This window comes from Gracilinanus agilis, chromosome 3, assembly GCF_016433145.1.
Source record: "Gracilinanus agilis isolate LMUSP501 chromosome 3, AgileGrace, whole genome shotgun sequence".
Taxonomy (NCBI): domain Eukaryota; kingdom Metazoa; phylum Chordata; class Mammalia; order Didelphimorphia; family Didelphidae; genus Gracilinanus; species Gracilinanus agilis.
Genome location: NC_058132.1, coordinates 523,745,474 through 523,761,602, shown reverse-complemented (window position 1 = coordinate 523,761,602; position 16,129 = coordinate 523,745,474). Strand labels below are relative to the sequence as shown.

The following is a 16,129-nucleotide window of genomic DNA, read 5'->3' as shown; positions in this document are numbered from 1 at the left end:
GAAGCTAAATTTTCTAATTCTCAGGTTCAATTATTCTTTCTTTATTTTTAAAAACCAACCACACACTCATAGAAGTATTTCCTTCAAATGTTCATGGCTATGATATAGAGAATATATCAAATAAAAAAACTTCATTCACTTCTGTCATTAAATAAAAACATCAATATACAGAAAAAGGAATATTTATGATAATTGTACAAATTTATCAAGCTAGTTTTGCCAATTCTCCATATGATGAATGCTGTTTCATTTACGCTTAACTATTTTTCATATCCCCACTGCAAATTTTGGTTTGGGAAATTACAAGTAGCTTAATATGTTTATTTTCCTTTTTAGATTAGAAAATGATTTTATCTTAGATTTGAATTTTTAGAAGCTATAAGTTGGTTAGAAAAAAATATATTCCCAATGCAAAAAAACATCAAGCATATTACTGGTGCTGCAATGATTTTTTTTTGTATGTTCATGTTTTTATTTTGATATAAAAAAACCAAATCTTAACACCATAACTTTTTTACATGGTTAAAAATAACCAAAGAACATTGATGATCTGTATCATGCGTAGACAAAAAAAAAAAAAAGATAGAGAGAAAAGAACAATCAAACACTATTTGTTTGCAATTGCTCTAGTTTTCTTTTTAGTAGATTGTAATTTTCCTTGGTCCCTGGTGCCAAAGGGTCAAGCTTCAGAGAGACTTCATAGTATTTCTTGGCTAAGTTAAAGTTTCCCCAACGGTGGTAAAGCACAGCTGAAACAGCAAGGAGCAGTTTTTATTGGAAATCTTTCTGCATAATTTGCAAAACTTTCAATCATTTGTTGAAAAAAAAACAACATTAAAATACATCATAACACTGATACATTAAAAAATCACTAGACCTAAGAAAATTCTCTGAATCACAAAACTTACTTTGCCTTAATAACCTTCAAAAATGATATACATTTCTAGATAACCCCATCTCTTTAAATTGGTTTTCCAATGTTAAATGTAACACTAATAAGAATGAGAGGAACTATATGTACATATATATTTTTAAAAATTTATTTACTTAGAATATTTTTCCATGATTCCATGATTTATGATCTTTCACACTCCTCTTCCCTACTTCTTCCTGGAGCTGACAAGCAATTCTACGGGGTTATACATGTATTATTATTCAAAACCTATTTCCATATTACTCATATTTGCAATAGAAAGCTCTTTTAAAGCCAAAACTCCAATTATATACCCAAACCACATGATCAATCATTTTTTTCTTCTGCATTTAAGAGGAACTATATTAACAACATAAAGGGATTATGTTAAAGCATATATATATTATATATGTGTTAAAGCATATATATATATTATAGAGCAAAGGTTAATAAAATTATCTTAAGGCTAATGCTGAATTTCTTATATTGGCACAATCCTAATCTCATTTAAGTTTGGGAATAATATTTATTTTTTAACCTTGCATAAAGTATTATGATTTTATTTTTCTGGCCATCTCTTGGCACAGCAATATCTGGTTGTATATTTTGTCAGCTGAAGGACAGGGAGTTCAAAATGATTGGGCAATGAAATAGTAGGAAAAAATCTACATCTTGGGATTTGGTTCTAAAACATTGCTGGTTCATTTATATAATTTCAAATTTCAAATGATAATAGTTCAGCATATAGATTAGATGCTGGCATGATTTGAAGGGCAACACAAGGTTTCAGTAGTCCTCAAACATCTCCCTTACCCTAAGCCTGAAATTTGGGGTAGTAAGTCCCTTTCAACCCCAAAACCCTATTTGAAAGCAATTTCTATGATTTCACTCTTTATATTTAAGTCATTTGCCCATTTGCATTTATCTTGGTATAGGATTTAAGATATTGATCTAAACCTAATTTTTCCCATATGGTTTTCCAATTTTCCCAGTAGTTTTTGTCAAATAGTGAATTCTTGTTCCAAAAGCTGGGATCATTGGGTTTATCCAACACCAGCTTGCTGAGGTCATTCACCCCTAGTCTATTCCATTCTGTTCTGTCTCTTAGCCAGTACCATATTGTTTTGATGATGACTGCTTTGTAGTACAGTTTAAGATCTGGTACTGCTAGGCCCTCATCCTCCAAATTTTTTTCATTAGTTCCCTTGATATTCTTGGTCTTTTGCTCTTCCAGATGAACTCTGTTATAATTTTTTCTAGTTCTTTAGAAAAGTTTTTTGGCAGTTTGATAGGTATGACACTGAATAAGTAAATTAGTTTAGGTAGGATTGTCATTTTTATTATATTAGCTCATCCTACCCCACAATTAATGTTTTCCCAATTGTTTAGTTATAGTTTTATTTGTGTGAAAAGTGTTTTGTAGTTGTGTTCATATAATTCCGTTGTCTTGGCATATCAATTCCCAAATATTTTATATTGTCTAGAGTGATTTTAAAAGTTTTTCTTTTTAACTCTTGCTGCTGATTTTTGTTGGAAATTTATAGAAATGCTGATGATTTATGTGAGTTTATTTTGTATCCTGCAACTTGGCTAAAATTATTATTTCTACTAGTTTTTTAGTTGATTTTCTAAGATTCTCTAAATATATCATCATATCTGCAAAGAATGATAGTTTAGTTTCCTCATTGCCTACTTTAATCCCTTCAATTTCTTTTTCTTCTCTAATTGTTACCATTAACATTTCTAATATAATAGTAAATAATAGTGGTGATAATGGATATCCTTCATTCACTCCTGATTTTATTGGGAAGGCTTCTAACTTATCCGCATACCAGATGATACTTGCTGATGGTTTTAAATAAATATTGACAGCAATTTCTAGAAGATCCTACTTAAAATGTACAGATTATCTGGGAAGCATAAGGCCTTAATATGCATTAACAAACAGAACAGAACAATTAAGTTTTGATGGATGGATTGGTAGCCAGGGAAGGTAAGAATATCCAGAATATGAGGAGAGAATCTGAATGGTAGGCTACAAAAAATTATGTGCTGGGATTAACAGAGACTAAAGAAGAGGGCAAGTAGAGAAAAACTGGGACATCTAAGATGAACTTTGCTTATTTTGTGTCAGTTGGCATCTGATTTACAAATACACTGAATTATAGGCATTGAAATGCTGGAATACCATGGTGCCACAGTGACCTTATTACTTTGGTACTATAATATATATAGCTTATAGGACCTAATCGAATAGAGCAGTTAATGATTATTCCATGATGGGGTAAGGAAACAAGGATAGATAATTAGATCTGATAAGTATTATCCAGCAAATATAACTCTCAGAATTAACACAGGTTATATTCTAAAGCTTCCACAAAAGTCCTACTCTAATGCCTCACTGCAGAATGTTGACCAGGCTTTCAAAGGCAAAGTCAGTAATGCCAACTGAGATTCTGCTATGCTGGAAAGGCTCCAAATACAGATTCCTTGATAAATTCACTTTTTTGAGAACCAACCAAAGTGCAAAGAGAATCATCCTGAAAACCTTTATTAGTTGGTGATGAATTCATCGGTCATGGCAACCATGGACAGGCATAAAAATCTAAAACATTGGGCTGCAAGATCAAAATGAAGGAAATCAAATAAAGCATGCATTTTTGATTTTCTGTTTTTGGAGGGCAGCACAGATAAGCTAACCCTAAAATAATCTTTCTCTGAATACTGCTTCAGTGGAAATAAGCCTACTTCATTAGAAAATACACTATGGAAAGATTCATACTGGACAAAAGTTCCTTACCTAAATTGCCATGGTAGCTTGCAGCACTTGGATTGGCCTTAATTGCCTTGAGGAATAAAGCTTCTGATTCCTAAGTAAATAAAAAAGATGTCAAAATGCAATGTACTTGTGCAGATCATTTAAAAGCATATTAGACACAAAGAGGATTGTCTTTCTTGCCTTCTCAATGGGTATGGGAGGGGGTAGATGGAAGGAGAGAATTTGCAACTGAAAATAAAATTTTTAAAAAATTAATAGCAATGACAAAAAAGCATATTAATCTCCATGGGCCATGGTTCATAAAATTGTTCTTAATCCTGTGACCTCGTATCTTGACCAGCATCACCCCCCAACATCTTAATACTCCCATGATCAAAACACCATTTTGAGAAGATAAATGTGGTAGTAACAGTGCTGGCTGAAGCATAAGTGGCAGGAGCTGGTGAAGAGGGGAATCCTTGAAGCTAAGGTAAGAAAGGGACTAGGAGACAAAATCATAAAGAGACCTAGATAAAGGGCAACAGAACTAAGAGGTCAAGGGCATTTTGCCAATTACTTCTGCTGTTTTCAACACAAAATAATTCTTTATAATTCTAAAATTCCAAGTGACCAGATCTGTTCATTTATTTATTTAATTATTTTTGTTAGAGGGAGGAGAGTAGTCAAAAGAAAAATGGGTAGCCTAGGGATGGAAGGAAAGATTGGGTTTATAAATAATAATGAAGCACCAGAGAGTTGGAGTTGCTGTGGATCTCTGTGGCAAGGGAAGCAACATTGTCAGGTTAAGTTCCAGATTTCTAAAATTCAGGGCTAAAGAGGTATTTCATCTTTTTAACCATCTATAGAACCCTTACTAATGAAGAGTAGTTCAACTAGCTAAAAAAAAAAAGATGAACAGCGAGGGAAAGAATAAGTTATCATTCTTATGGTGCATTAAAGTATGCAAAACACTTTGGTTAATTCTTTCAATAATTATCACAATACTGTAAGTAGCTTTTATTATTAGCCCCTTTTCCAAATGAGGAAATTTAGGCTAAGGAAGGTCATACAGCAAGAAAGCACTGAATGGAATTCCAATCTGTGTCTTTCCTGACTCCAAATTTTATGTTCTATTCACTGTACCTCTAAACTGCCCATGACTGCCTGTCACAGTATTCTGCTTTCAATATGACAAAATTGTCCTGAAATATATGAATTAATTCATTCACTACTCAGGAATCTTTCACAATAGGTCTAGAGTTCTTTATGAACTAAATGGGAATGAATAGTATTACTAACTCCAGAGATAAACCACGTGCCTAATACAACACATACTTATTAAGCACCTATGTGCTATAGACAAAAATGGCAAGAAATAAGGAAATAAATGATTTTCCCAACTATAGTTTCCAGATCAGGAGTTTTTACACTTCTTCATGACATGGATTCTTTGGGTAGTCTGGTGAAATCTATGGCACTCTTTATAGAACAATACTTTTAAATGCATAAAATAAATTACATAGAATTACAAAGGAAACCAATTATATTGAAATTTAGTTATAAAAAAATCACAGCTCATAAGTTAAGAACTTTTGCTTTGGGGGCAACTAGGTGGCTCAGTGGATAGAGAACCAGGTCTGGAGATGGGAGGTCCTGGGTTCAAATTTGACCACAGACATTTCCTAGTTTTGTGACCCTGGACAAATCACTAAACTCTCATTGCCTAGTCCTTAACACTCTTCTGCCTTAGAACAAATACATGGCATTGATTCTAAGAGGGAAAATAAGGGTTTTCTTTATTTGTTTTATTTTGTTTTTCTGAGTTTGAACTGCTTTATTTTTATTACTTAATTACTTTTCCAAATGTTCACAAATCCAAACAAAACAAGCATTCTCAGATATAAAGAAAAAGATATTACACAAATGAAATCAAATTTCCTATATATTTAACTTAGTTTTCTTCATAGCTATGTAACAGATCCTGTCCACTGGAGTACCAACCCCTCCCCACTCTCCCTGCATCACAAAGGATATTATCACGAAAGTAAGGAAGCCAACATGCTCATAAAAATTGTCTTTCCTGTTTTTTCTCTTTACTTTCTGGGGGTAACATTCTCAGTTTATTCTTCTGGTATTAGTTCTGTGGCTGTGTATAATGTTCTCCTAGTTCTACTCATTTCACTGTTAATTATCTCATATAGTTCTTTCCACATTTCAAAAAAATCAGTTTGTTCATCATTTATTATGGGGCAGTAATATTCCATCAGAATCATATACCACGGATTTGCTTAGTTATTCCCCAATTGATGGGCATCCCTTCAGTTTCCAATTCTTTGCCACCACAAAAAGAGCCACTATAAATATTTTGGAGCATATTTATTTCCCTAAACTCCTTTATAACTCTCTGGGTGTAATTCCAAATTGCTCTTGAAAACAGTTCCAATAGCACATTAGTGTCCCCATTTTTCCACATGCCCTCCATCATTTGTCACTTTGCCTTTCTGTCATTTTAGCCAGTGTGGTGGGTGTGAGTTGATATCTCAGAATTTTTTTTGGTTTCATTTCTCTATAAACAGTAGTGGTTTGGAACATTTCTACAAATGCTTATGTATAGCTTCAATTTCTTCATCTGAAAATTGTCTGTTGATATCTTTTGCCCATTTATCAACTGGGGGATGGCTCTTATTCTTATAAATTTGTCAAAGTTCGCTCTATATTTTAGATGTGAGAATTCTATCTGGGGGCTGTGTGTAAAAACATTCCCCCCATTTTCTGCTTTTCTTCTAATCTTGGCAGTGTTTATTTAAGGTAAGGGTTAAAAAAAAGAACTACTTTAGGCTGTCAAATAATTTGGGTATATTACATATATGTCACTTTCAAACTTCTTATTTAATTTTCTTTTCGAATAAGTTTAAAAAGCAGAAAATATATATTAATCTTAAATAGTTTTACTCCAAAGCTTTTATTTCTTGAATTTCATTTTCTTTGTTGCCACCATTTTTGTTTCTCCCATTTGTTTCTTGTCTGTCTTTACCTTTTTATCATCTACTGGGAGAACAACTTTATCATGTTGTTATATACTATAATCCTGGAGCATCTGGGAAAGAAAATTTGGACTAACACCTCTGAAATTACTTAGTCAGTTAGAAAGTTTCTTAGTCAGAATTGGCAGAGATTAATTTATTCTTGAGAAACATAACCAAAAAGGAACTGGAAAAAATGGGGTATGAGTTAGAAAATATGTTAGTAAATTGGATTTCTAAATCAAAGGTCAAGGAGCCTCAGTTTCTTTTATTGTGAGATTTAGTTTATTCATTTAATCAATATCAAGTCAAGAAGCAATTATTAAGCACCTACTATGTGCCAAACACTTCATTAAGTACCGAAGATACCAAGAATGTTTAAAAAAACAAACAAAAAGAAACTAGTCCCAATTCTTGAGGAGCTCACAGTCTGATGGAGGAGATAAGATGCAAACAATATATATTTATAAAGGAAACTTAAGAGGGAACAAATAAGTATTAAAGGAGATAGAGAAAAGCTTCTTGGAGAAAGTGGAATTTGACCTGGTGCTTGAAGGAACCTAGGAGGCAGAGGTGCAGAAGGTGAGAATTATAGGCATGGAGGAACTACCAGTGAAAATGCAGTTGGGAGCTGAAATATTGTGTTTTAAGATTCAGAGGCCAGTGTCAATGAATCTTAAGAGTATGTAAATGGGAGTATGGTACAAGAAAAATGAAAAGTAGGAAAAGATCAGTTTATAAAGCCAAACAGAAGATTTTATATTTGATCCTGGTGATAACAGGAAGCCAGTGGAATGTACCAAAAAGGAGGGTGATGTACTCAGACCTTCACTTTAGGAAGGTTACTTTAAAGTCACAGGAGCAGAGAATGGGCTGAAGTAGAGAGACACCTGGGGAAGGAAGACCAACAGACTATTGCAATAGTCCAAGCATGAGAGGATAGCAGCTTGCACCGGGGTGGTAGCAGTGTCAGAGGACAGAGACACAGAGGAAAAGTCCTGCCAGGACTTTGAAAGCGGATATGGGGAGGAGGAGTGGGAAGCTGAAAATGACACCTACAGTGTCAGTGACTGGTGGCTGGTGTGTGTGTGTGTGTGTGTGTGTGTGTGTAATGGTAGTACACACAAAAGTAACAGGGAAGGAAGAAGAAAAGGTTTGGAGGGAAAGATGAGTTCAGTTTCGGACATATTGAGTTTGAAGTGTTTAAGGGATAACCAGTTCAAGATATCCAATATGCAAACGGAAATGTGAGTCTAGAGGTCAGGAAAGGGATTAGCCCTTAATACCAACTAATCTGATATTTCTTGACATGTTCTCATGGACACAGCTTTAATCTCCATGTAACTTTCCATGTTTTAGATCAAAAGTTCTTAACTTTTTGTGTGAATCACAGACCCCTCTGGCAGTAAGGGGAAACCTTAGGTGGTGTAGCACTGGGCTTAGAATGAAGCAGACTTGGATTCAAGTTCAGGGACACACACTTGCTGTCTGTGTGACAATGGACAAGTCATTTAACCTTTGTTTGCTCCATCCATAAAATAAGATAATAATAGCACCTACCTCCCAGGGTTGTTGTGAGTATAAAACAAGATAATATTTATAAAGCACTTAATGCGATGCCAGGCACACAGTTAGATGCCATATGCTAGATGTTGTTATTATTTTCAGAATATTTTAAATGCATAAAATAAAATACATGGAATTACGAAGGATACCAATTATATTGAAATATACTTATTACAATGTTTTTATAGAAAGATTTTATTGACCCTAGGGTAAGAACCCCTGCTAAAGAACATTTACTATGTAAGGGAGGGAAGTTGTTAAGTTGTTAATTGAGTCAATAAATAAAATAATCAACCCTACTTAAAATAACTTAAAAAATGCTAAGCCTTAACATCTCTGTGAGGTAACAGCTTTACTGAGTCAAACAGTTAGAAGAGGGGGAAACGGCCTATCTCTACTGAATCAATAAAGCAAGAGTTTTAGACTACTTTGGAAAATTCCTTATCAGTTTTGAAGCCCTTGAATGAAACAAAGGGAGTTGCACAGGGCATATATTCACATTGGTTGAGGAGACATGGTTCACACCGTATGCCTTTTTGTGTAAAATAGCAAGGCAGCTTAGAATCCAGGCATTTGAACATCTGGGAGTGATGAAGAAAGAGAACTTTTCTGGCCAACACCCTTAGAAAGAATCAACCCCAAACTTGGCTTTTGCCTTAGTTTTTTCTCCTAACTTCTGAGGCTAGAGGATGACCTTGTGAACTTTATCAGGATAGAGGATTTTTGACTTTCCATCTTCCTCTAGTAGGATTCTCACTGAGTCTGTATTGAGAATGGGGAGCAGATGAGATGTAATGAGGTAAGATAGCTTCAAGATTTTATAAGAAAAGGCCAATTCATGCTTAAGGCGAACTTCAAGATAATCCCTTGAAGGGGAAAAAAGGACTTCTAGAAACCAGGAATTCTGAGACTGCTAAATGTATGCTCTAAACTCAATCCCAATGTCTCTTAGACTTTGCATATACTGGTGGGAGTGACACTGACTTTTAGGGGGAATATTTTTATTACAATCTTATTAAACATCATAGTAAAAAATCTCTTTCTAAAGCTAATTAAGTACAGCTAACTAATTGCAATCAACTGACACTCAAAGGGTGGAAGTACAACAGTAAAGCCTTCAAAGCTATTTTGAATTAGAAAAATTAACTCCATAGAACCCTGAAGAAAAGAATGAGTTTTGGGGAACTCAACTTATGAATGTGAATGGATGAGAGATTAGCTCCAGAGCATGTGCTACAAGTATAAAACTTTTTTAAAGTGAGGAATGAATATATCAGTAAAATCTTAACTTCCTACAACTGTCAAAGAAGTATGTTGGAGGCTCATGATCTTTCTCTTTACAAAAAACAAGGACAAGTCACTTAATCCTTCAACCTCAGTTTCCACACCTGAAAAACAAAGATAATGATATCTGTAGTATGTACTCGACAGGATTCTTGGTAAGTGCCATCCACATTTTGTATATAAAGCATTTTGTAAGCCTAAAGTGCTATATACATATCAGTTATTACTGTAATGATAAAATTAGTGGCACCTAAAATGGATGTTATAAGAGTTCTGAGAAGAAAAGGCACTGGAGAGGTATGCTAGAGGGATGTTTACAGTTATCTAGCTTAATAGTTACTCAGTGTTGGAAGGTTCCTTTCTCCCCAGCAGGCCCATTCCCATGTCATACTAGGACACAAATAAAAAAGCCCATTTTGTAATACAGTAAAACAATGCAAGGGAAGTAGATGATGATCAAATAGCATTAGATGTATTTGTCAGTGTATTTGTTGTTAGTTGTTGTTGTTCAGTTCTGTCTGACTCTGTGATCCCATTTGAGTTTTTCTTGGCAAAAATACTTGAGTGGCTTACCATTTCCTTCTCTTGCTCATTTTATAGATGAAGAACTGAGACAAAAGGGATCAGTGATTTGCCCAGGATTGCATAGTTAGTAAGTGCTGGAAGCCAGATCTGAACTCAGGAAGAAAAGTCTTCCTGATTTTAAGCCTGACACTCTATATACTACACCACCTAGTTGAGGAAATTGCATGTCACTTTTGCATTCTAATTAATATGTAAATGAAATTTCAAATCTTTAGCTTGTAACTATTTTATACATGTCACAGTGCTAATGTGCCATGGTTCTAGAAGTCACGCATAAATATTATTGTATTCACTGCCACAATGGGATGCATTAAAGAACGTATTACAATTCCTTATGACAGATTCTTATTTCTTCTCTTCTATATTAACTTTTCTTAATGCCCTATATATTTATATGGAAGATATTTGGGGAAAGGGGAAAATTGGCTTCTTGCAATAGCCTTAAAAGGTATTTTCAACTTCATCTGGAGAAAAAAAAATGCAATGTGAAGTGCAAATCAAAAGAAATACTGCTTGTGTTACAGAGCAAGAAGCTCCCATTTAAAGGCAGTGAGATGATTAAAAATAAATCAGTGAAATGATTATACAGGCAACCCAGTGAAAAACATTTACTGTAGCTAGGATAAAAATGACATACCTTAACACAGATAGCTAGATAGCTGAAACAAAAGTCTAAACAAAAGCCAGGAAGCATTCGCTTTTTCCCCCTTTCTATAAGTATGTTTTGACAAAAAACTACCCTACACAAAATCCAGAAGGGTTCAAAAAGTAGAGGGAAGCAGTAGTGACTCTTTATCAGTCACAAGTATGATAAACAGGGTTAAACATGATTATCCCAGAAAATTTAGATTTACTAGAATATTTTGTAACTCCAGAATAGGACAGAACCATCTGTCAGTTAATAAATATTTATTAAGCGTCTATTATGTTCGAAGTACTCTGCTACCTGAAAGGCAAAAGAAATCAAATAAAAAAAATATTGTAAGTTGATGACTTTTACTTATGTTAGTTATCTTGGGGAAGAACAAAGAAAATGAATACCCAGTCTTTGAAATAGAATATTTTCCTCATAAAAAAATGTAAAGTAGTGTAGATTAAAATTATCTGGAGACTCTATCTTAATTTATAATTTATTAAATAATAAAAATTGGGCCAGAGAAAGAAATGGCACCAACCACATGTGGCCAGCTGTTGTTCCCTTAGCAGCCAGACTTCAGGCATGCTGGTGTTCACTTAGCCAGTCCTGAGCTGGATCGTCCAGACCTCTTGTGCTGGCACTCTCCTAGCTGCCTCCCCACCAGCCAGCTGGGTTCCCAGACTATGGGTGTGTTAGTGCTCCCTTAGCCACCTCCTCTGTACCCAATCCTGAGGCAAAAACTCCTACTCCAAATTATGGTCTTTGTGACATCCCTTTCCAGAACCCCTCTGGTTGGAAGACTGACCTCACTCTGGGCAAGAAGTAGGTCTTCTGGATGCCAGGGAGTCACTTTAGAGAACTTTAGAATTGCTGCACAGTGAGAATGTCTACTTTTCTCCATTTCACTATCTTAAAAGGTTGGTTTGCAGATAAACAAACAGTTTTGTCTCCATTCTTATTCAATAAGAGGGTAAGGGAAGAAGCAAGTTGTAGCTTCAATCTTAAGATTTTCTCTTTAAAATCCAAAGGTTAGCTTGGGGTGCCAAAGAAAGGGGTGCAGGCTACTGTTAAATTTCCATGGTAAGTATACACTACTCTTGGAAATACTGAGAATTTGAAGTCTAACCCTATTACCATGGTTCAGAGCACTGGCTCTAGAATAGGGATTTTAAACTAAGATACACAAAATTTAATATTTTGGTATTACATTTTAATACAAATGGATTCTTTGTGCTCCCTATATATTTTATTATTTTATTTTATTTTATGTATTTAGAATCTTATTCTGAGAAGAGGTCCATAGATTTCACCAGATATTCATAGGAGTTCAAGTCACAAAAAACCCAAAACTTCTATAGTTGAGTACCTGAGTTCAAATGCTGTCTCTGAAGCTTATTTTCTATATGGTTTCAGGCAAGTTATTTAATTTACTGGTCCTCAGTTTACTTATCTATAAAAGTAAAGGGTTGAGCTACTTCTGAGGTCCCTTCCACATCTGGATCTATGATCCTATGACCATGACACAATCTCAATTTGTAGTATTTTTAGTACCCGGACTGGTGCATTGTGTGTGTAATAAAGTAAGTAATCTAAATGATCATAAAGCATTTAGCTATGCAATCATGAACCTCAAATGATGAGAGTTGGAAGCAATCATAAGTAGGACATTTATGTACCCTGGGTTGTATTATGAACTTTGTATAAAAGAAGTCACCCTATAAACAAAACCCAAAGCCCTGGCTGATTTGGAAGCAAACAAACTCAAGCACTCTTGTGCCAGAAAGGCCCAGCTGCAGCTACACTATGAGTGTAGATCTTAACTATCAATAAGATACATTCAGAGTCCTTTATGAAATGGATATTCTTCCCCTTTAGAGAAAATGTGGACCCAGTTCTGCTGAGCTGCTTTTCTCTTTTCATGGTTATTAAACTACAAACCCTTCCTCTGGTGTGTCTATTCTTTTTCAAGCAGAGGCAGTGAATTCCAATATGAAAATACTTATACTTATTTTTCAGTCTAAATATTTGCCTTTGAGGCAATTTCTTCAAGAAACCAATTGACCATATTCTACTAATTGTACCATTGCCCCATCATGTGTAGATAGATTCCCTTTTTAGGATTCATTTCTTTATTTTAATTTTGACTTACCTTTGGATTTCACCAAGCAAAATTAATATTTATGATTTTTGTCAGATGCTATTGTTAATTGCAGAAATTCTAGCAAACTAGAGTTTACAAACCTTGTATTTTTGAGATTTCCCCAGTACATTTGCCAATGAGAACATAATAGAGTGATCATGAGGTATTAATTCTAACGCCTCTCTTCCAACTGCTTCAGCTTGGGCTAAGTTACCTAGGATAATGGAATTAGAAAAAGAACAAAATAAATAACACTTTAGAATCTTTTTTTCTGGTAATTTGTATCTTCCTATAATGAAAAAGTCATGCATATTACAATGTTTATGAATAAATCAAAATTATAGAAGAGAAAAAGAAGTTACATGGTTTTTTTTTTGAGAAACAGAATATGGATCAAAGGATAAGAATAGGGTCGACTAGATCTTTGATTTCACTGTTATGGGCTATTTTCTCTTGTGAGGAATTGTAGGAGTACTGGAACTCCCTCTACTAAAGTAAATAAATACTCTTACAAAATATAGTCTTAAAGAATTTCCTAGAATACTGAGAGCTAGTCCTGGCTCTGATGACAGCTTTCTTCTTTATGCCATGCTGGACCAAAAGAACACTAAAAAGCAACACCAAAAATAATTTTTAAAAAATTTAGTTTTTTTTTAAAAAACCCTTACCTTGCATCTTAGAACCAATAGAACAATACTCTGTATTGGATCCAATGCAGAAGAGTGATAAGGGCTGGGCAATAGGGGTTAAGTGACTTGCCCAGGGTCAGGAAGTATTTAAAGACAGATTTGAACCCAGGACCTCCCATCTCTGAGCCACTCAGATGCCCCTCAAAATTTAGATTTAAGACTCTTCATCATTTTGATCACTTTACAGGACAATCCATAATGGAGTGTCAGAGCAGAATATTTATATAAACTAGTCATCATAAATGGGAAGACCACTGCATCCCAACTGTAATAATATTCAAATAACTTTTAATTAATGCATATTTCATAGTCTTCAGCAGTAATATGAATGTATTTCTGAACAAAAGCTAGTTAAAATCAAGAAGTTAGAATAGATAACAAACATACAAATAAATCTTTCCCAATAATACACTGATGACTTTGAATCCTCTCCCATTCTCTATGAAAATAAAATTTTATCCATCTCAGAGACACAGATCATTACATGCAACTCAACATACCTTTTTGTTAGGTTGTTAAATAACTGCCAAACTAATTTCATAATTACTTTAGCAATAACTGACTGATGAAAACTAGGTGACTAGATCATTTTTTCAATTCCCTCAGCTGCTCATGGTTTTTCACAGTAATACCTTATTGATTTGGCATCAGTGAGGAAATCACTTGGGCATCATGGGTGAATAAGCTAAATAACTAAACTGACCCCTTTAAATTACCAAACAAAAAAAAATTGGATGGGAATTTTAAAAAATCCATTATATGTTTCCTTCTTATTGAAAGAATACTGAGCATCATCTAACATTTTCTTGATTAATCAGGGTCACTATGAATATACAAATACATCAATTATTTAACTGTACTGTAAAGCAGTGAGAATTATAAAGCCTACAAGATCTGGAGTAAGTAGTGAATATTTACTCCAACATTTAATCATCTTAACCTACTATTTTTTTCAAGTTTGTAGTTTATTTTCCTTTCCGTTGCTATCAGGGTAGGGCCATGTGCAAGAATTTTGTAATAATAGGGTCTTAAAAATAATTATATGGTATGTAAAAAATGTTGGGAACTTGGGCATTCCCAAATATTGCAATTACCCCTAAAGCTACAATGTGGTTACAGACCCTTATCAGGCTTCTAGCTATCATTCCTTATAATTATGATCAGTGTGCTTGTATTACCCAGCAGAATTTCCCAACTCTTCAAATTTTCTATGGACTAGGAAATCAGATTAACCAAGCCCATTACAATTGTGTCTAAAATAGAAAGAATAGACTGAGCAAGGGACTAAGGGTCTCTCACGATTAAACATCTTTTGCAACATCTTTTTTTTCTCTTCCAAATCATTTTTTGGTTGCTCATAGAACTTCTTACTTCTGGTTTCTTGGTTTTGTCTGAATGGATGACTAAAGTTGTCAAATAAGTGAATACCGTAGCCCTAAATTTTAAAATGTTACAATAAGCATCTCAGTTTTTTCAAAATGATTATTTCCCATAGTTCAAGGAATCAGTTAAAAAGGAAGGTGAACTCAACAAATATTTATTTGATTAATCTTAAAAAAAAAACAAATGAGTCATCTATACCTTCTAATTATTAGGTGACAATATAACTATGTACTATTATTTTGACCTTACATAGAACTACCTCTCCCAAAGTTCAAACATAATGTTAAAAAATAATATACCTGTATTATCAAGCAATATTATCATGTTGTTCCAAGCCAAAGTGTGTTCTGGTTTCAGAAAAGTAGCATTCCTCCATGCATTCAATGCATCTAAGGGACGATTTAAATCTGCATACTGAAAATAATGCAACAATTTAAATGGATTTTTCTTCTTTTCATTGCTCTTTTTTAATGCTTCTATGGCTGTATTAAAATTTGGAAATCTAAATTTTCCAAGTAGAATTTAAGATAAAAAAAATCTTGTTTAATGATGCCATCTTTGAAATATAAATTCCCATATACAATATATACTTTAAAGTATCATTCCTACCACTATAATATGTCTCATTCATCCTCCTTTCTCTTATCATGACAGCCACCTACGTTCAAACCCTCATCACCCTTCTCCTGGATATGGCAGTAGCCTTTTAGTTGATTTGCCTATTGCCATGTTCTTTCCCTCTCCAATACATCCATCACATAGCTCCTAAAATATTATAAAGAGGTCCAACTATGGTATTTAAAGTCCCTCACGATTTGACTCCAGCTTCCCTTTACAGCAGTGATTCCCAAAGTGGGCGCCACCGCCTCCTGGTGGGTGCTGCAGCAATCCAGAGAGGGTGGTGATGGCCACAGGTGCATTTATCTTTCCTATTAATTGCTATTAAAATTTTAAAAAAATTAATTTCCAGGGGGCTAAGTAATATTTTCTCTGGAAAGGGGGCAGTAGGCCAAAAAAGTTTGGGAACCACTGCTTTACAGGATTTCTTTCTATTATTCTCCTTAGTACATTCTTTTTTTCAACTAACCTGTCTTATTTTTTCCCAGAAGTGGTCATTTCCTTTCACACCTTCACACTTTTGTACAAGTTGT

The 16,129-nt window shown here is 34.3% G+C and overlaps 1 protein-coding gene across 3 annotated transcripts in view; it reads right to left on the bottom strand.

The window, feature by feature from the left end:
• Positions 1 to 577: 577 nt before the first annotated feature.
• TMTC4 (transmembrane O-mannosyltransferase targeting cadherins 4) overlaps positions 578 to 16,129 on the bottom strand; it is a 68,748-nt gene continuing 53,196 nt past the window's right edge. For all 3 annotated transcript variants that reach the window (XM_044667198.1, XM_044667199.1, XM_044667197.1), the window contains 4 exons: positions 15,278 to 15,392; positions 13,008 to 13,120; positions 3,714 to 3,783; positions 578 to 749 (listed from right to left, as the gene is read on the bottom strand). In XM_044667198.1, the coding sequence (XP_044523133.1) occupies positions 601 to 749; positions 3,714 to 3,783; positions 13,008 to 13,120; positions 15,278 to 15,392 (447 nt within the window). In that variant the 3' untranslated portion in view covers positions 578 to 600. The remainder of the gene's footprint in view (positions 750 to 3,713; positions 3,784 to 13,007; positions 13,121 to 15,277; positions 15,393 to 16,129) is intronic.